At 36.6% G+C, this 22,521-nt stretch overlaps 1 protein-coding gene and 1 long non-coding RNA gene across 2 annotated transcripts; both read left to right on the top strand.

The window, feature by feature from the left end:
* The first annotated feature begins 8,308 nt into the window (after nt 1–8,308).
* Nucleotides 8,309–9,381, top strand: LOC141353120 (uncharacterized). Its single transcript, XM_073859599.1, has one exon. It carries the CDS (start codon nt 8,408–8,410, stop codon nt 9,074–9,076), a length of 669 nt encoding a protein of 222 aa, XP_073715700.1. The 5' UTR covers nt 8,309–8,407; the 3' UTR covers nt 9,077–9,381.
* A 6,255-nt stretch (nt 9,382–15,636) lies between these two features.
* On the top strand, nt 15,637–20,982 carry LOC141353122 (uncharacterized). The gene is made up of 4 exons (XR_012360144.1): nt 15,637–15,987; nt 19,706–19,780; nt 19,867–19,946; nt 20,076–20,982. It is a non-coding gene; the product is annotated as an uncharacterized lncRNA (long non-coding RNA).
* The last annotated feature ends 1,539 nt before the right edge of the window (nt 20,983–22,521 follow it).

The raw sequence follows: 22,521 nt of genomic DNA, 5'->3' as shown, positions 1-22,521 counted from the left end.
TCAATCTGATAAAGACTGACTGTCTGTAGCACTGATGTATGATGAGTGCTGAGGGCAGAGGCACAGAGCAGGGAGCAAAACAACCCATACGTCACTAAAAAAAGTGCATACACTCCGCTGATACTTTCTCCTGAATGCATCTGTAAAGTTTTAAGTATGGATATTTCTCTCACAATATCGCATGAATAACCATCAGAAGGCCTTCATTTATCCCCCTGGAGCCGTGTGGATTACTTTTGCAACTAGGACATTTTCAAAAATATCTGAATATGTGTTCACATGATAAAGGATGGACTCGGGTGGCTTAAGGGTTTGTAAAAGGATCACATGTTTCATGTTAACATGCTGACTGGAGGAAATGTTAAAATGTAACCTTTAAAAGTTGAATTGCTTATCTTGAAACACTGACATAGACTGCATAAGTATAAAAATATGTACATACAACATAGTACAGAATATAATAAAAGGTCAAATTTTTCCTTTATATTTAATTTATTTATTTCTGGATTAAATCAGTACAAAAAAGACAGTAATCCAAACCTTGTCCCATACATGTTTTTTGACCTGTATTTTAAACATGCTTTGTTGCTTCTTCCGTGACAAAGCCAAAATGTTATTTACTCATTTTAAACTGTATGTATGTTTTGATATCATTTTGAAACTGATCTCTAACTAAATTCCTTCACAAAAATGCAATTATTTCAGCTTTGTGCAAAAAATAGGAGTTTATAAAAAGAGAAAAATATAGGAGGAAAGTTTTTTTCCTGTTTTGTTTGTTTGTTTGATTATTGTTTGTTTGAAAGCAGAGTGTATGTGCTTTTTATTTTATATATGCTTTTAGAAGAAAATTTTCCTTGAAGGCATTTTGGGAAACTTGTGTGAAAATCACAAGAAATGCTAGCGGGCAATGTGGGGTTTCCAGCTGATTTTGGTGATCAAGAATCACAACTAGAAATGTATTTTAATATACTCTTTCTAATTCACTATTATTAATCATAATTTTTACTTGTATATCAATTTTATGATTTCCAAACAATGTAAATAATATTTTTTTCTAGATTTAACGATAATTTATTTATTAATGTTAATGTTACAAACACTGTTTCGGGTGCGCCTAGTGTTAAGGGTAATACACATGTCTCGGTTCCGACTTCAGAGTCAAGGCGGCTGACTAACTGGTGGCATAGTCACATTCGGCATCCAAATCAAGTTCCTGTTTTAATATCAAACAGATTTTCTCCACTCAGCAATACATCGGCTGAGACGTCTGCCTACCGGGGGGGGGGGGGGGGGTGAAACTTACAGTAGATTAGTGTCTCTTCATGGCTGGATGTCAAAGTGGTGCCCTCAGCATAACGTAGGGTTTATAGACAATTGGAAGAATTTCCGGGGAAGAACTAACCTGCTAAAGAGAGATGGCCTCCATCCGTCTCCGGAAGGAAGTGCTATACTTTTGATATTGTCTGACTATCCAGGGTCCAGGTCAGGAAACAGACAGATCGGCTTACCCATCAGTTTGTTAGCTGCCTTGACATGTCAAGATCACATATATCCCAGCACATAGAGCCTTTTTTACCAGAGTACCAACACATCTCGACTGTGTCTGTTCCTCAAACAAATAAATACAGAGCATCGTCTACCTGGTATCGTACAAATCTTATTAACACAAAATTAGAACACAATACATTAACAGATGAAACTCAAATGTTAAAATTTGAGGGGGTAGTGTAGCTACAATATACAACAAAATATTTAAAGTAAACCATAAATCCAAACTACAATGAAATTAGTTTGAAATAATACTGTTAAATATGGAAATAACTGATTGTAACAACAAACAGCTTTCCTTCATTTTAGCGACCATATATAGGCCTCCGGGCCACCTCACAAATTTTCTTAAAGAAATAGCAGACTTCCTATCTGAGCTTACAGTCACTGTAGATAAAGCTCTTATCGTTGGTGATTTTAATATCCACATGGATAACCCAAAAGATGCATTAGGACGTGCGTTTATGGATGTTCTTAATTCTCTCGGTATTAAACAAAACGTGTCAGGGCCCACGCATACTCGTAAGCACACATTAGACTTAATTCTGTCACTCAGACTCAATATTAATGACATTGAAATATCACCTCAGAGTGATGCCGTTTCAGACCATTGCCTTGTGTCATACACGATACTTCTAGATAGGACCACTCAATCTACAACATGCTACAGATTAGCCAGAACAATAATTTCCACCACTAAAGATAGATTTATTAGCACTCTTCCAGACCTGTCCCAAATGAAACATGTAGCAGATAACCGTGAAGATCTGGATTTTATAATAGAAAACCTGAACAATGTTTGCACTAGCACGTTGGATGCCGTTGCTCCCATTCGAAAAAAGAGAATCAAAGAAAAAACGCCAGCTCCATGGTATGACCATCATACTGCAGCCCTTAAAAAAGTAGCTAGAAAAATGGAAAGAAACTACCGAAGCACAAAGTAAGAGGTATGGCGTTCAGCATGGAAAGAGAGTGTTCAACACTACAGACAGGCTATTAAAACTGCCAGATCTACCCATCTCAGTGCGCTTATTAAAGAAAATCATAATAACCCTCGTTTCCTATTTAGCACAGTTGAGAAACTGACAAAAAACAAAGAACAAACAGAAACCAATAGCAAACTCCAACACAATGGTAACGACTTAATGAACTTCTTTACTAACAAAATTATGTTTATTAGGGAAAACATAGAAACTACGCAAGCAGCCACCACTATACCCAATAGTACATTTTCCACTAGATTACCATACGAACATCTTGATTCATTTAAACCTACTACAATAGAAGAGCTCTCTAAATTAGTAACGTCATCCAAACCATCGTCCTGTACACTAGACTCCGTTTCCACAAAATTCATAAAAGAGGTATGTCATGTAGTGTCAAACACGGTCCTAAATATATTTAACTCATCTCTAGAATTAGGATACGTTCCAACAGCTTTTAACCTAGCAGTTATTAGACCGCTCATTAAAAAAACAAACCTTGACCAAAAAAAGATGGCGCCAGTGTGTTGGTCGGCTTGCCGTCAGTTTCTATATTTGTTTGTGTTTGTATTGCTATTTACGTTAGATAAGCAGTGTTCCGCTGCTACATGGTCTTATGACCGGAATACTTTTCTGGATCTCCGAAATGCATGGGTAACTCCTGCTTTTCGCGACGGATGTCACCCTCCGTTTATTTCTCCAAACGCTGAGTGCGTCATTCGGCCACCCTGCTGTGTTTCTAACCGGAGGAAGCGCCGGAGACGCCGAGGCAAACGTGGAGGCATCAGGGTGAAGATTAGGAGAGGAGCGAGTGTCTTTCATCCACAATTTATTCGCTGCCAGTTCTCTGAGTCTGAAGACATTCTAGGTCGGAAAGATCTCTACTTAGCTCGACGCTCGTGGGACTTGAGGTACGCTTGTCATGTACACATTATGCTGCATCGACCCCAAATGCCCGCTGGCCCGGCTCGACCTAGACTGCGTGTCCGTAGCAGTGGGGTAAACTCGCTGAACATCCGCGCTTTGGATTATTCCCGCTGCCCCCAGACTGCGGTTGTTACAAATGTAAAAGTTGCCTTGGTAAATAGTAGGTCTGTGTCAAACAAGTCTTTTATTCTGAATGACTTTTTTTCTCATCATAAACTGGATTTTCTGTTTTTAACCGAGACTTGGATTAACGCTGGACCTGGTCAGTCATCTGTTTTTACTGAACTATGTCCATCTAATTGTTCATTTATTAGCACACTGAGGTGCACTGGAAGAGGTGGCGGTGTAGCTCTTGTTTTTAGAAACAATTTTAAACTTCGGACACTACCTGCACAGAGTTTCGTCACCTTTGAACTGCAATGTGTAATTGTTGAATCCATCACATCACCAGTGGCCTGTTTACTGATCTATAGGCCTCCTAAACCTGACAAAGATTTTATAACTGAATTTTCTGATCTTCTTTCCCATTTTGTGTCACTGTATGATCGTCTCCTTATACTTGGTGATTTTAATATTCATGTTTGTTGTCCAGAAAGATTTATGGTTAGTGAATTTTGTGGTGTGATAAATGCCTTTGGCTTTACACAACATATAGATAAAGCTACTCATAAACTAGGGCATGCACTTGATTTAATTTTATCATATGGATTTAATGTTGATAACATTGTGATTGAGGAGGCAACTTTCTCTGATCATAAACCTATTATATTTGACATTAACCTCCTCGGGCCCCTGCAAACTGTCAGAGTTCAGGATCACTACTCTCGTCATATAAATTCCTTTACTGCAACTAAGTTTTCTGATAGTTTTTTTAGTAGAAATGTTGCATCTGTTATTGCAACAGCGGCATCATCATCCTCTACCCCGGATAAATTAGTTACCCTTTTTCATTCTTCTTGTTCTTCTATACTTGATACTGTGGCACCGTTTACATACACTCGCTCTAAATTGAAATCTCAATACTGGTTAGATGACGACACGCGCTCTCTTAGGCACGCTTGTCGTAAAGCTGAAAGGAAATGGAAAAAGGATCATCTCGAGGTTTCTTTTCAAATTTTTACATCTTCATTAATTTCTTTTCAGGCAGCAGCAAAAAAAGTTAGAGTCAAACACCTCTCTGATTTGATCAGCAGGCATTCAAACAGACCAAGAATCCTATTCACTACAATAAATTCTGTTATCAGTCCTTCAAATCTATCGGTTGTTGATGCCTCTGCTGATACCTGTGAGAAATTTCTTAAGTTTTTTACTAATAAAATTGATAGCTACAGATCAGTGTTGATTCCCACATCATCTGCTACTGTGCCTGGCTGTTCAGGGGTATAAGCTACTTTTAACCAATTTCAGCCCATCTGTCTTACTGAATTGAGGAACTTAGTGTCACATATGAAACCCACCACTTCTTTTAATGATTCTATTCCCTCTTTTATTTTAAAGGATGCTTTTGAGGTAGTCGGTCCCTCCATTCTGGTTATTTTAAACTTATGTCTTGTATCTGGCATTGTCCCAACAAGCTTTAAGCATGCAGTTGTCCAACCCCTGCTTAAAAAACATGATCTTAATGTTACATGTTTGAATAACTATCGTCCCATCTCTAAGCTTCCTTTTATTTCTAAAGTGTTGGAAAAAGTGGTTTTATCACAGTTGCTCCCTTTTTTAACCACTCACAAGATATTAGAACCTTTTCAGTCAGGCTTTAGATCACTACATAGTACTGAAACTGCCTTGCTTAAAGTAGTCAATGACCTTCTTCTTACATTAGATTCAGGTGATAATGCCATACTGATATTACTGGATCTAAGTGCCGCTTTCGACACTGTTGATCACAACATTCTCCTTACTCGTCTTGAACAGCAGGTGGGCATTAGGGAGACTGCAGTACTTTGGTTCCGTTCTTATCTTAATGATAGGACTTTTTACAGTATCTATGGGCAAGTTCACCTCATCCTCTGCCTCTGTTTTATATGGGGTTCCTCAGGGGTCCATTTTGGGTCCTATGCTTTTTAGTCTGTACATGCTACCATTGGGTGATATTATACGGAAGCATAACATCTCTTTCCATCTTTATGCGGATGATTCACAATAGTATCTGCCGTTAAAATCTAAAGAGTCCTTACAATCTCTTCTGGCCTGTCTCGAAGACATCAAAATTTGGATGGCTGACAACTTTCTCCAATTTAATGATGACAGAGGTGATTGTTTTTGGTTCTCCTACGGCTAGATGCAATGTGGTTCAAAATTTGGGTAATTTCACTTAATTTATAAAACCTTATGCAAGCAATTTGGGTGTTATTTTTGACTCAGAACTCTGCTTCGACAAGCAGATTAGTTCTGTTGTTAAAAATAGCTTCTATCAGCTTAGGATGATTTCCTTAAGTCATTTTTATCTTTTAATGATCTTGAGAAAGTTATCCATGCCTTTATAACATCACGGCTGGATTACTGCAATTCGCTCTATTTCGGGCTCTCTCACTCATCAATTAGACGTTTGCAGTTAGTACAGAACCTGGCAGCGCGTCTTTTAACTGGCACTAGGAGGCGCGAGCACATAACCCCCATTTTGGCTTCCTTACATTGGCTCCCTGTACCTTTTAGAATTCAGTTTAAAATTTTACTGTTTGTTTTTAAGGCACTTAATGGGCTTGCCCCCACCTACATTATTGATCTTTTACAGCCATATTCAGTTCGAAGGTCGCTAAGATCCTCAAATAAAGGGCTCCTGCTTGTGCCACGTTCATGGCTTAAACAGAGAGGTGATAGAGCTTTTGCAGTTGCTGCTCCACGTTTGTGGAATCAGCTCCCCCAGGATATCAGATCTGCCCCCTCCGTTGATGTATTCAAATCTAGGTTAAAAACTCATCTCTATTCTCTAGCCTTTCTTGTTCCTTAAATTAGGATTTTTATTGGTTTTATCTGTGTTGTGTGCTTTGACATGGAAGACTTTAAATTTATTATGTTTTATATAATCATGTTTATTAGCTATGTGTTTATTTTATTGTTTTAGTTACTTATTGTACAGCACTTTGGTCAGTTTTGCGCTGTGTGTAAATGTGCTTTATTAATTAAACTTTACTTACTTACTTACTTACTTACTTGACCAGGGAGATCTTAATAACTTTAGACCAATCTCAAATCTACCTTTTCTTTCTAAAATATTAGAAAAAGTAGTGGCAAGCCAGCTACGCACATTCATAGCGAATAATAATACATATGAAAAGTTCCAATCAGGGTTCAGGCCCCACCATAGCACAAAGACAGCGCTGCTTAGAGTTACAAATGACCTCCTATTAACATCTGATCGTGGTGAAATCTCAATCCTTATATTACTAGACCTTAGTGCAGCCTTTGACACAATAGATCACAGAATCTTACTCAATAGACTAGAAAACTATGTTGGCAACAGTGGTCAGGCGTTAGCCTGGTTTAGATCGTATCTAACCAATCGATATCACTTTGTTTATGTAAATGAGGAAGAGTCATATCACTCCCCCGTTAAATACGGCGTACCTCAGGGATCAGTTCTAGGCCCTATCCTATTCTCGTTATATATGTTACCTCTAGGAGACATTATCAGGAAACATAACATAAGTTTTCACTGCTATGCGGATGATACCCAGCTTTACATCTCGTCACATCCTAACGAAACCCACCAGTTTGCTAAGCTATCAGACTGCATTAGTGATATTAGGGACTGGATGGCACATAACTTTCTTATGCTAAACTCCAATAAGACTGAGATACTTATTATTGAACCAAATTGCTCCAAACATAATGGGCCCTATCTTGCACCCAGCGCAATTGACTTTGTCAGTGACGCATGTATCATTTCGTATTTTGCACTGGCGCACAGCGGGTTTTTCCCTCCACAGACGCACGTCGGCAAACTAGGGAATGAACTTGCGCTCCCTGGGCGGTTCAGCGCAAAAAAGGAGGCGTGCTCCGGCGCAAACCCTCTCTTATGCTATTTTGCAGTTTCAAAAAACAATTGCGCTACTAACCAAAAAAAACTAGTCTAAAGTCAGTGGCGCGTTGCGCGTGGTTCATTATGCTATTTTAAGGGCGCATGCTTGACCATAATGTATAGCGTGCACAACGCGCATTACTTATCTAATCTACACAGATGCAACAGTTATTTTTGCAAATCATAAATTGTTACAATAAAAAATAGAAGATAAGGGAAATCATTAAATCATAAATTGTTACAATAAAAAATATTAACACATGAGATAAGGGAAATCATTGTGGTGAGCATTGTGGTGATAGTTTTTATTTATTTTGTGTGACAGCGTTAAACAATTATCATGCAAATAAAATCAAAATCAAAGCCCCCAAACCCTTTCAGCGGTGAGGGTGGACGCAGCGATGTCCTCCTGTGTGCCCGGCGTGCCCGATTTATGCTGGCAAGCTTGGGATCCCCCCTGTCTCCTGACATCATTGTAGTGCTTGGCGCAGCTGATGAGACAATTGCGTCTATTTCCTCTCACGCCTGTTTAACCGACGCTGATTTGGGCGGGTTTCTCCCATCCCCATACAAAACAACTTCTCTGTCTTTGACTGCTCTTACAAGAACGTGGGTCTCCTCGGCTGTGAACCGCTCCTGGCGTGCGCCTGTCAAATCCGTCATAATAATAGCAACCCGCCATGGAACTTGCGCCCTTCCGTTTAAAGGGAATGTTGGATAGCGTTCTGATTGGTTTATTTGACGTTACGCCCAAACCCCACCTATGAATAATGAACCTACTTCAGACCAACCCCTTATTAATTTGCGCCCGGCGCAAGACTTCTTTCTCCCGCCGGGAAAATAGCAACAGCGCCCAAGATCCGCCCACAAAGTCACTTGCGCTTTGCGCTTCGGACTTGCGTTTCAGATCATTAAAATAGGGCCCAATATGTCAGATTACAAGTTGCCCATAGATGTTTGCACGGTGGTGCCATCTTCCACGGTTAAGAATTTAGGCGTAATGTTCGGCAGCAATCTATCTTTCGATAGTCATATCTCCAACGTCTGCCGCACAGCATGCTTCCATTTTAGAAATATCTCAAAAATACGCCATATGCTGTCTGCATCAGACGCAGAAAAGCTTATCCATGCTTTTTTGACCTCTAGAATAGACTATTGTAACTCGTTACTCAGGGGATGCCATTCAAATCAGGTAAACAAGCTACAGCTGGTTCAAAACGCCGCAGCAAGAGTGTTTACTCGATCTAAAAAGTATGACCACATTAGTCCAATTCTGGCATCTTTACACTGGCTACCAGTTAAATATCGCATACAATTTAAAATATTACTAATCACCTACAAAGCCTTAAATGGCCTAGCGCCCTCGTATATTAAAGAACTACTATCAGAATACAATCCACCACGTAAACTGCGCTCACAAAATTTGGGTGACTTCATTATTCCTAAAATATCAAAAGCGTCTAAAGGTGGTAGATCCTTTTTCTACTTAGCCCCTAAGCTCTGGAATGATTTACCAAATAATGTTCGAGTATCAGACACAGTCGATCAATTTAAATCTAAACTTAAGACATTCTTCTTTAACAAAGCATTCACATAAAATGTCCAGTAAATGTACTTTTCCCGCAGTAGTTATTTTGTCTAGAACAAAGCACTCACATACCTCATATGGGTAATATACTATTGCCGCAATAGTTAGCCTGTCTGGAACTGAGCTGACTTAAACCACTATAATGTATGACACTTGCATTACATGTGAACGGCCCCTACACTAATAGAACTCTGTTTTTGTCTCCCTGTCTCGTCCTCGACCCAGAGGACAATGAGACAAACAGACCTAATTCCTGTTGTACCCAGATGTAAACTTTTTTTTTTAAATCAATGAAAGTATTGTTCATAAAAACTGAACAATAAAGACATCACAACCGTTTGCTCATATTTAGCAAGCATGTCATTAATGAGGCACTGTATTTATTAATTTTCTTGTCTCCTTTGAAATTTTCTTTCATGTAAAGCTGTTACAAAACAACATTGTTTAAAAGTGTGATGTAAATAAACTTGACCTAACATGACTTGAATAACTAAAGCACTTAGAAACCTCACGCACCATTAAACATTAGACACAGATCATTTGCTTTGTCCATCAATCACTGAAATGTAAAAGAATGTTTTGCTTTAAACTCATTTGTTAAGAAGATTAATTTAAATCAGGGAGACATAATAAATGTTTATATGAGCAAAAATATAAAACAATTCCTTAATGTGAAAATTAAAGCGTCACCTCACCTGTAAGATCCATTTAACATCTAAATTAACATGGCCTGTTTTACACTCCACAAAACACAAAATCACACAAGATTAAGTTTTTACATTTAATTTATTATACATTTAAAGAACTGTTTACACACACACACACACACACACACACACACACACACACACACACAATGCTGAAATTTACACTCACATTTTTAAGAGTAAGGGTGGTTTCCCAGACAGGTCTTAGGTCTTAGTCCGAGACTAAAATGCATGTTTGACCCTAACAAAAAGCATCTTGTAAATATGAAAAATAATCCAGCATTCTTTAGAGTGTACTTTAAGCCAGATGTGGGGGACGACTCGAGTCACATGACTTGACTCGAATCTGACTCAAGTCACAATTTTCAGGACTTGCGACTTGCTTGATTAAAGTATGAAAATGACATGACTTGATTTTGACTTGAAAACTAGTTACTTGAGACTTAACTTGACTTGAAGGGGAAGACTCAACAATGACGTCTGTGCCTTTAACGCTGCACAATTCAAACTGCGGCAAACATGTCAGACAGTAACGTTAGTCGAGCTCCACAAATAGTCTTGTTTGGCTATAAAGACTTTGAATTAGACCATGCCAATAAAAAAAGATTTGCCAGATGCAAAATATTCAACGCAAGAATATCCGACAAGACAACCTTTATAGTCAGTTTCATTCTATAACAATTACTAATGCAATAAATTAACATTAATCTTTCCTGTTTGTCATAATTTTGTCTTGATTGCATATTATGCTTTTTACTTATTAGAAATGTGACCTTACTGATATATCTCATAAATATGTATTGGGGAATTTGGCTATAACAGTGGCGTAGTCTGAATTTTTATGTTGATGGGCATCTTCAAATGAGCGGGCTGCTCTATATTTCATGTAGGATAATCTCTGTATTAAATGTGCATATTTTCAAGTGTTTGTTTGGACTGCGTGTGGAAAATAAAAAGTATTGCACTTGCAGGTGAACCGTGGTCACAAACCAAGGTTCGGCTCACATGCGATTCGAGGATTGATATAGGGAAAGTTTATCATTTGGACGTGTTTCAAAGGCTTGCAAATGTTAACATTCAAGTGATTTTAACCGCAAAAAGGCGCTAAAGTGAGCAGCTTTCTGTAACTAAGCGCAGACGGTTGAATGTGTCCGGTCCAGCTCGTGATCATCCATAGATCAGAACTCTTGATGTGTAGACTATAGAGAGATTTGTGCTACTGTCTCTCACACTGTAATCCATTAAAATATGAAAAGAGCACTGAAAACAACAAAGTTTTTATGTGGAGCAACTGTGATGCTGCGCTGTTTGTAATTCGTCCTCTATTTGTGTGTGCGAGTGCGTGCACATTTAAGTGCCCTCAATAGTGCACACACGAGAGAGACGCGTTTCAAAAAACAAGCGAACATAAAATCTTTCTTGTCTTAACAGATCACATACAAACAAAATGATCTCCACACAGTATTCTTTTTCTAATAAAACATTTGTTTATGTCTTATGTTTATGTATCGATTAGAGGCAGAAACCAATCTGTGCTTCTCTTAAAGAGACAGTAACCTCAATTAACCTACTCAAGTCTGTGTCACACAACCCAAGACAAAGAGAAAATCATTCTGTAGCTCTAAAAAAGTATAATTATATTTAATGCATACAATAAAGACATTATTATTATTGATTTCATTCGATTTCTGCATTTAATGCTAATTTTAGACATATCAAATAAAATGTACCCCTATTTATTTTAGTACTGTGACTTGAATTGACTTAAACTTACCAGGACTTGACTTACTTAGGGTGAACCCTTGACTTGACTTGCTTGATTTATCTGAATTGTGATTTGAGACTTGACAAGAGACTTGATGGTTAAGACTTAAGACTTGCTTGGACTTGACCATGTGTTACTTGTCCCCACAAGCTACTCCAAGCCACAAGAAAAACAATCCAACCCCGGCGTCTCTATGATGTTCTGATGCAGAGATATAGGCTTTGTTAATACTGTTACTAGGGTACTCTCTTTAGTTGGTAGGGAGTGGCATGGCAGTTGCTAATGACATCAATCCAAAGTCTGCTTGCCAGCATGAATAATATGAACCAATCTCACTGTCTCTACAATGTTCTGATGCAGAGATATAAGGCTTTGTTTGTTTTGTTGCTAGTGTAACAGATGGCGAGGGATCTGAGATCATTCCTTCATATACCAGATCCTTCGGATTTCCAGGTCCACGCTGGTGGATTCTCCTCTTCATTTCACCCCACAGGTTTTCTATGAGATTCAAGTCAGGGAACTGGGATGGCCAGGACAAGACCCTTGGATTTTGTGGTCAGTGAACTACTTTTGTGTTTATTTTGTTTCATTTTAAGCTTTCTGACAGAGGAAAGCAGGTGTTTATTTAAAATTTGTTGATATTTGATAGTCAATTGTGCCATGTATCCTAACAAGAATATCACCAGATCAAATAGCAAAAAATAGCCCCAAAATACTAAAGACCTACCACATTTAACTATGGCCATGGGGCTACCTCTTTGTGTTTATTGTCAAAATCTCTGCTTTGGTTTCAACAAATCCTGTCTGAAGATCCAGTTGTGTTTGACAAACTGAAGATGTTTGAGGGCTGATAATGATGAGCTCCCTGATCTCTGCTTCAGTCCAGTTTGGTGACATTTCTCATCATGAATGTTGATCTGTGTTTAAATCCCTGTGTCATAGAGCTGAACCATAACTTCTGGTTGCAATGACATGAACGTCCTCATTACGGCACATTCCTTACGGCATTGTTTTTGCCTCTTATTCAAACAGAATGCTTTAAGGCAATGTTACGGGAGCTATCCCAGAACATTTATGCGACGTGTTTGTGTTAACACAGAAGCCTTTTCTGGGACCAAAGTGCTGTGCGAATGAGCTTTTGGTCTTACTCATTGTAATAAAGCACAAAGAGAGTTTGGTCTGAGTGTGACCTCATATTTATATCATTGTAAAACAGGAAGTCATGGTTGAATATTTTTCTTTTCTAAGTCACACATAAATCAGTGAGAGTATACTTAAAATATTTAGTTGGCACACATATATTTAACAAAGATTATTTTGATAAAACCGTTGTGTTTGAAAAAGTTAGTTTTGAATGAGAGAAGAGTTTTGTTGTTAATATTTTGAACAATAAAAACATTTTGTTCACAGCCTTTTGCTCATATTTAGCAAGCGTGCTAATATTAATGGAAGGCACTGAATTTATTAATGTTTCCTATGAATTCTTTTCTTTCATGTAAAGCTGCTACAAAACAACCTTCTTTAAAAGTGTGATGTAAATGAAGAGTTGGGTTTCAAAACGCAATAAATCCATTTTGACAAATTTTGGTAAAAACGTGTTTTCTATACCAAGAAAGTGACAAGATAAAAACCACTATTGTCTGTTACAAACTTTCACAGCATCTTTAGGTTATAAAAACATAAAAAAATCAAATCCACAACTTGATTTTCAAAGATTTATTATAAAAACAAATTATTTTTTCCACAAAATGCAAGTTTTTTTTCAAAATGCTATAAATCTATTCAATTAATGTATAAATGTGCATTCATCTTTGCCATGATATATTCATTTAGTTGAACAATTGTATACAATGATAAAAAATAAACATTAATGTCATTAATCAAAACACTTTGTCATATTAGGAACACTGTCATTGCTGCGGTTATACTTGACGCCGTCGCTTAACATTTTTCAAAGCGATCCGCTGTAAAATGTTTTGGTCCTGCTCGATTTTCATTGACTTTGAGTAAAATAATGTAAAGTTTTTCATAAGATCCTCTGGGGTTAATGTGTTAGCATGAGAAACTCGATGCTGTCGGGAGAGCACCCGTCTCCCGAGTGTCTCTCGCGTAAGTTATTGGATGTTGATGGCTTACAATCTTTCCCATCACAGAAAACAACCACAGGTTTATCAATGCCATTAAAGTATTATTTTGCTTTTGTTTGTTTGTTGATCACGAAGTACAAAGTAGATGAGGAAAACTAGGACTCCGTGTACTCAACGCGCCGCCATTGTTTATGTTTACATTGCGTGAATGGTGGGCTGTAATTTGTGAAGTGGATTTATTGCGTTCTGTAGAAAAGAAGGAGTGGTGTTTATCGCGTTTTGGGAAAAAAGGGAAAAAAGATGACAGAATAACACGGCAGATATTGGATTTTGCGTAAAATTAAGAATTTACTTTTAAATACTGTATTTGGCAGTAACTATTTTTTTTTCAAAAAATGGCGTTTATCGCGTTTTGTAACCAAACTCTTCAAATAAACTTGACCTAACGTGACTGGAAACCTCATGCACCATTAAACATTAGACAGATCATTTGTTTTCTGAGATTTAAAGGATGTTTTGCTTAAAACTCATTTGTTAAGAAGATTACCTAAGGACACATCTTATATGTGTGGGAGCAAAAATATAAAACAATTCCTAAATATTAAAACTAAACCTTTACCTCGCCTGTATCTCTTTTAAGAGACAGATCATCCAAAAATCATGATTTTCTCATCCTCATGTTGTTCTAAACCTTTGTAAAATTATTTTATACTGATGAACACAAGATCAGATATTTGAATAAATGATGGTAACACACAGCTGATTGTTGATTTCCATAGTATGAAAAACAAATATGATGAAATTTCTTCCTCAGGCCAAGGTTACCATACTGACAAACATAAACATTGATTGAATATTAATATTAATATTAGCCTTTTAAATGAGACATTGCGGGAGTTTTATGCCTCTGTTCAGTCTACCGCTAAACGGTTTTAATGCACACCTTCTAGCCAATCAGAATCGAGTATTTAAACAGCCCGTGGTATAATAAGAAATGAAAGATTGTGATGTCTTAAGTTCATGTCAGTTCACAAACACCTCACGCATCATTAAATCTTAAACACGGATCATTTGTTTTCTCCATCAGTCAAATAATGTTTACCTCATTTCTTGGAAGACATTGTCATATATTTTTACATCAAAGGAAAAGAAATGTTGAATAATGTTTTCATATTAATAAGATGAAGAGTAAATATTAAGATTCTGGATGATCTGATGACCTGAATGTTTTAAGATGATTTCAATCTGAATGTTTTAAGATGAAATGGAGCATAAATCACAGATATATTTACTGTAAGTAGAAGTTTTTATTGTTTTAAAATCTTACAGTAAACTTTTAACAGGGACATTTCTGTACAAAAAAAAAGTTTTAATCCATTTCATCTAATTTTGTAAAACAATAACAGAGGTCATGAAATATCGTACTGTTAAATTTTGTTAACATCTGAATAATTAAAAATCTTTACTTTTAATTAAATTTTGCTTTAATATCATTGCTGACCTTAATGAATGTTGTTAGATTCAGGTTTTATCATATTTTCCCAATGCCACTGATTGAAATATATTATGTGTTATGTATAATTTTGTGTCTATAAAATCAGATTTGTGAAGCGTCAGACTGTGACTGTGTGTGAGACTCTTTGAATAATATTTTCATTGTAAAACCTGACGTCAACATGCTAATAGAGATTTTAAAGTGAACAGACTTCACACGAGCTTTCCTCTATCTGAACTTACAGCAGTTGAAGGATTTGTGTGATTATTTATTTTCATCATGAAGATTGTTTTACTGTTTGTCGTCTTATCAGGTGAAGGACTTTCATTTCTTTTATTGTCATTTTTTTCTCATTTGTTAAGAACTTGATCAGCGTGATTATAATAAAAAATTAACAAACCGATATTTGTTTTACAGTAAATTTAACTTGAAAAAAATGTGAATGATGTTTGATTGAAGCAGTTGTGTTTAAAGTCAATTTGTTGTGTTTCTTCTTTCTTCAGCTCTGTATGATGGTTCATCCTCACAGAGTTATAAGTTTATTTATGTGCCTTCATTATTGACGTGGTCTGATGCTCAGACGTATTGCAGATATTATTACACAGATTTAGCCGTCATTAAAAACCAGACAGATCATGATAATGTAACAGCATTTGGAGGAACTCAATGGGTTTGGATTGGACTGCATCGGACGACGACTGATAATCTCTGGCACTGGTCTGATCAGAGTCAGATCACGTTCAGCCGGTGGGCTGCTGGACAGCCGAGTCTCTATACCTTAACCGTGGATGGGTGTGCGAGAGCTTCCACTGAAGGATGGTTCGATGGCCCATGCACATATTACTACCCTTTTGTTTGCTACATGGGTGAGTATTTATTATGTATTTTACTGAACATTTTTTTGGGGGAAAAAGTCCTTCAATATGCTTAAAACAAATGCAATACAATGCATTTGACATGGGTGTTGACATACATTTCTTGCTTTTATAGGCTAAAATCCATGTTTACCTTTCGTGTCGCGGAGTGCACTTGGCAAAAGTAGTAAAAACACGAAATGGAGTTTAAATTTTTTCTAAATGAGTGAAGTGTAATGGATTTGAGGAAGCAGCGGTGGAAAAGTCAAGGCCAGGGGCCTCATTTATAAAACTTTGCGTAGGATTTGCATCAGAAGTGGCGTACGGATGAAACATAGGACGGGCGTACGCACAGAAATATTCGGATTTATAAAACCGTGCGCACGCACATCCTACGCATTTTTCCCTTAATAAATCACAATCAATTCTAAGTGTAGCGCAGCTTTTGCGGCTTCATGACACGCCCATAGTTGCCCATAAATAGTCCGTGAAACGCCCACAAGTTAATATGCATTGATTGCGAAATCATGGCAAACACATAGAGGAAATAAAAAAAACGTAACTTCACTCAATGTGAAGTAGAAGTTATCGTTGGCGAGGTGGAAAAGAGGAGAAAAATGTTGTTTGGAGGGCACAGTGTGGGCATTACTAATGCCAAAAAGGCACTTGAGTGGCAAACGGTGGTAGACGCTGTAAATGCTGTAGCCTCATAACCTCGGACCGTGGCCGAAATCAAAAAGAAATGGTCGGACATCAAAGTCGAGGCAAAAAAACGTCTAGCGCTCCATCGCCAGAGTGTGTCTGCCACGGGTGGGGGAAAGAGGACAATGTTCAGCGCAAATGTAATTTCGTGTTGCTTTCTGAATGGTTTAGACATACGCCATACATTGTTTTATCAAAAATAAAAGGCATATGCATGAATACCATAATTCCATAGATTATGAAGATATGGTTTACTATGAAAACAACCTTCCCCAGTGGACAATTAATACATCTATCTATTTATTTATCTATCTATCTAACTATATATCTCCTTAATTATCTATCTATCTGTCTATGTAATTGCATCTATATCTGCTCCGCCAGACGGACACATCTACGAGAATATCAGTTTTGTACATTATTTCATTCTGTTAACTATATTCTTTATGAGGATGAATTGCACAACATGCCAATATTATTGCAGAACATATTTCACTTTTCTTTTAGCAAATATGTGTTCATTTGAATTTCTGTTGTAATTTTCGATAGATTTTTTTTTGTTTTTGTTTCACTGCTGATCGATCAAAAGGGTGTTCGTGTAGGCTGTTAATTGTAAAACTTGCTTTGTGAAGTCTTCATGTTATTTATGAGAGGCAGTGTTGTCACTTTCACGTGTTTCTTCCATCTCCCAACGGTGTCGCCATTTCTCATTTCACCCGTTTTAGTGCGTACGCCTGGGTCCGAGCTTGCGTGACGGACAGCACATTTTCCCGTCAAGTTTGCTTTTTATAAATAACAACTATTGCGTAGAGAGTGGCGTACGCCGCCTTTTGTGCGTACGCAACGTTTATAAATGAGGCCCCAGGGCTATTCAAATCTTACCTTGGAGGGCAGAGCATTAAAGAGTTTAGCTCAACCCTAATCAAACTTAACCACCTGTGATTGTCTAGTGCAGTGTTTCCCAACCCTGGTCCTCGGGCACCCCCTCCCATAAAGTTTTAGATGTCTCCTTATTTAACACACCTGATTTAACTCATCAGCTTGTTAGGGACACATGTTTACCATTTTTGAAGGAGGCTGATGAGTCGAATCAGGTGTTTTAAATAAGGAGACATCTAAAACTTTCTGGAAGGGGGTGCCCGAGGACCAGGGTTGGGAAACACTGGTCTAGTGATCATGAAGACCTTGATTAGCTTGCTCAGGTGTGTTTGATCAGAGTTGAAGCTGATCTCTGCAGCCCTCCAGGGTAAGATTTGAATAGCCCCGGTCAAGGCTGTAGCTGAAGAGTGGGAGTTTAATTTATTAGAGCGTTCCTCAAGTGGAAATGGATTTTACTGACAAGTAAACAGACATATGCGCTAAATTAGAGAAAAGTGAATAGTTCCAATATCATTGTTCTTAAAAGGTGGGTGGGTCTTGTCCCACATAAAATGGTTGCAACACCAATGGTATTTGATGCAAAAAGTAGGGATAGCCAAGTTTTTTGCCTCTATCATTCAAAAATATTCTCTGCTACAAATGATAGACCCGGCGCAATGCAGCGCAATGTGCGATGCAAGTGTCTATTGCTAGTTTCAACCCTGGGCAATTATAATTTTCACATTCAGTGCCAAGTTGTTTAAATAACAAATGCATAAATGCTAAAGTCTAAAGTCAATGGCGCAATATGTTTTTGTTATTTAATGAGCTTGTTAGTAATATGCGCCTATAAACAGGACGGCAACGTGGGTTTGCTTAACACATACATGATGTGCAGCAGCACAAAAACGCTTTTAAATAGAAAAGATTAAAGGATTGAATGTAAAAGATTATTATTGAGTCTCTTGGACATAAATGAGAGCCAATTATGAGACGTTAGAAGGCGTAAAGAGCTGCTTCACCTGCAGCCTGGTAAGTAAATAAATGCTTTGCTTTAAAAAAATCCATCTGTTTTTAAATGTTACCACACATATTTATTGTATATGATGACACTGTACCTGTGGATATGATGAGATGAGAAACATTTTAAGTAATGTTTTGTAAAAATCCCATGGCACTGTTCTAGTGCTGAAACGCTTTGGCTCTCCACGCGTTTGTAAATTCTTTATCTCTTCTTTGTATTTTTTGGGTAACAACCCTTTTGTTGCATATTTGCTAATTATTTTATGAGATTACAATTATTATGTAGGATATCAATACATTTATAGCAATTAAAAACCTGATATTTGTACTTCTATGACTGAAAGAAAAAGGCTTTTAAAGGTTTTAATACAAAAAATTTAAATTTCAATAAAAATGAAAACAACATATTTTTAACATTATTCTTAAACTGGGGGTCTTCTTCCTCCGTTTAGTTTTTCAGTTTACAAAGTCCGTCATTTAAATAGATATTAGACATAGCGCCAGCACAACAGGCTTTTAAAGTGGATGAGAGCTGAGACTCTCATTGGTTTATTGCACGTTACGCCTAAAACACACCCATTACTCATTAGGAAAATATGAACAACCCTTTTTTCGACCGTGGGCTTTAGACAATGCGCTTTGATCATTAAAATATGGCCCATAAAGTTTGTTTGTTTGACCTACAGTTATCGTACAATTACACCAAAAGTGACAGGAGTCCAAACGTTACCCCATAGGTGGGGTTCAATGTAACAAACAGAGGGTTTGTTGTAAAACCTGCTATAAAATTTAGTTTAAACACAAATAATTCAATCAAATTCTGTTTATATACTAAAGGTGGATATTGTCTATATATCTGCCTATAATAGATAGATATCCACACATTCATCCATGCATCATCCTTCATCTAACCATCCTTGTATTACACATCAATGCATAGAAATAGATTTTTTAAAGGCTGCACAATTAAGACAAAAAAATTATAATAGTTATTTCCTCTGATATCGTAACAGTTATTATTTTGATGAATAGTATTTACATTGTTTTCATTTCATTATCATTGTATACCTGAGACTGTGTGACAACTAACCCCTCCCCGTCTTAATTTCTAACAAATATTTTTCCATTACTGTTTATGTGGAGTCAGAAAGCTCTCAGATATCATTAAATACATCTTCAGTGAACAGTACGCATGTGGAACAACATCATCAACATAATCAAGGTAAAAAATGAATTAATGTAAGAATTTTCATTACTGGGTGAACTAAACACAACTTTAATCACACAAAACAATCACACTTCTCACAGGGATGAAAAAGAGACAGATCTTGAGATTGAAACTAAAATTAGATCATAATGAGCTCAATCCTGAAGAGGTTTTACAGAAGGTGAATCTCACACTTTTGCTTTCTTTTAAACTACATGTCTATATTTATATAGATAATAGTTTATATACTGAAACATATGACATACAATTTGTGCCATGAAAGTGTGCAGTAACACAATCTGATCTATAGTTGAAGCAGATCCTGAGGATGAATGGATTGGATGAATATGATACACTGTCTTGGAAAAAAACAATCCGATGGGAATGTTTTCCAGAAGTACCAGAAGAGACGTGTTACTAAGCAACCTTGCCAAGATGCTTCTTAAACAACTCACAACTAACACAATACTAACTAATACTCTTAACTCGTGTTGTTTAAATGCAGTCATGTAGTTTTAAGAGTTCACCAGCAGAGGTCACTACTTTATATTATTGTGTGCTTTACATGCATATCCTCTTATTTTCTTGTCTATGTTTAAAAGTAGCCATGCATCCTGACTAGATTATTTTCTTATGCTAATAACATAAATCATAAATGTTTCATTAAATTATATCAGTATAGGTTTCTATGATTCAATGACATTAGATTAGAAGAACAAATTTTGGTTTACCATGTCATAGATCTATTAAGTCAAAGCGTTGATTTCTTTTTATTCTCCAAAGAAACGTGTGTGAAAATGTAAAGATGTTAAAGGTTTTTATGGAAGAATACATACAAAAATAGTTACATTTATTTTAAAGAGTGTATTTGGGTTTGTTTTTTCCTGTTTGCTGCCCTTATGCATTAGATGTCATCCTCTGACAGATGCATATTTAAATAAAACACTTAAAGAAAGATTCATTCATTCAATCATTACTGCATAAGATGTCCTGAGCTGTGGTGCCAACATCTGTGGAGGGTGTGGGGTCGATGGGGATACTATGCTATATCTTAGGTGGTAGGTCCTGTGCAAGAATGCAACACTTTATTTTTCAGTCCTGTTTCCATGCAGTTACTATGGACATACTAGTGAATGTACCCAGTAGTTAATGCATACACTATTCAATGCTTGAGTTTAAAGGTTCAATAAAGGACAAAGATACAGTAATGAGTACAAATGGCTCATCACTAGTGTTTGTTATTGTTTTTCATATATGTACACTATATGTGCCTTTCATTCCTACCCAGTCTCACAAAGTTTCGTGAAACAGTCACGCACCTTTCTATTCTTTCTCGTGCCACCATCACGAAATTCATGTTTTTTTTTCCCGTGATCGTATAACGAATTCCTGTTTTCGTGTGATTATCACGTATTGGTTACTCAACTGCTTTTTCCTATTTTTAAACCATTGTCGCTTTGGTTTAGGGTTAGATTTGGTGCTTGCATTAGAATGTCACTTTATATATTGGTTTATACTATTTTTTCTGATTTATTTTTTATATGTCACCTGGCGTTAGGGTTAGAGTTGGGTTTGGTTAGGGATGTAATTTTATGTAAATCCAACCCTAAACCGAAGCGACAATGGTAAGAAAATAGGAAAAAGCAGTTGAGTAACCAACACGCGACAATCACACGAAAACAGGAACTCGCCACACGACCACGAAAAAAACACGAAATTTCGTGACAACAGCACGAAAAAAGAATCAAAAAAACACGTGACTATACAACGAAACCTCGTGAGACTGGGCTCACACTTGGCTGCATGTATGACACTTACGGTGTATGTACAATTTGTAATTACAGAATTGTTTGTTATTATCATATATTGTTACTAAAATGTTCCTACACATATCTGTCTGTTAAGTTGCATAATATAAAAGAATATTAAATAAATAAACATTACGTATTTAAACATTTTGTATAAAAAGGGTTTGGGTTTAGGGTAATACAGCAATCTTTTTGGTAGAAGATTTGTAAATGTTTTACGTTTTGTAGCTGTAAAAACGTAATAATGCTATGGTGCAAATACGTCTACATTGTACGTTTCAGCATCTATTAAACGTACAAAAATATGTTTCGTGTTTTTGAAAGTTATGTGTAAATACTACGTATTAACAGTGAGTTTGGGCTGGTAACATTTATGAATGATGAATGATTTACACTTTTGATTAGGATATGCAGAAAGCTTTGTTAATGATTTATTCATGCGTTTTTCCATTATCCATAAGAGGTGTTGAATAAAGCTTATAAGGGTAAGAGCTGACTGGATGTTATAGACAGCTGCCTTCTCTGATTTACATGGAGTCTCTAACCGATGTGAGCTTTAGTGAAAGGTAAAACCAGTTCACATTATTGCTAGACCTCACACATTTCATGCATATAAGTCTGTGTTGGTGAGTCAAAAGACATAACATAACAAAATGAATGTTTTAATAACTTAATAAGAACTTGCAACTCACAAATAGTAATTATTATTTATAAACGTTTGTCATTTTACAAATGATTTGTTGATCATTAACTTATAACTTATGAATTACTTACAACTGCAATAACAAAACATTAATAAAATATTAGCATATAATTTATTAACCATTTATGAACAAGTACTCATGATTTCTAAATGATTAGTTCATTATTAACTATTCATCTATAAATGACTTAAACTTCATTAACAAAACGTTCATGAAATATTAACATATCACTTACTAATCATTT

The sequence above is a fragment of the Misgurnus anguillicaudatus genome, chromosome 21, assembly GCF_027580225.2.
Source record: "Misgurnus anguillicaudatus chromosome 21, ASM2758022v2, whole genome shotgun sequence".
Taxonomy (NCBI): domain Eukaryota; kingdom Metazoa; phylum Chordata; class Actinopteri; order Cypriniformes; family Cobitidae; genus Misgurnus; species Misgurnus anguillicaudatus.
The sequence above is the reverse complement of the archived record's forward strand: the minus strand, read 5'-3'. Positions and strand labels throughout refer to the sequence as shown.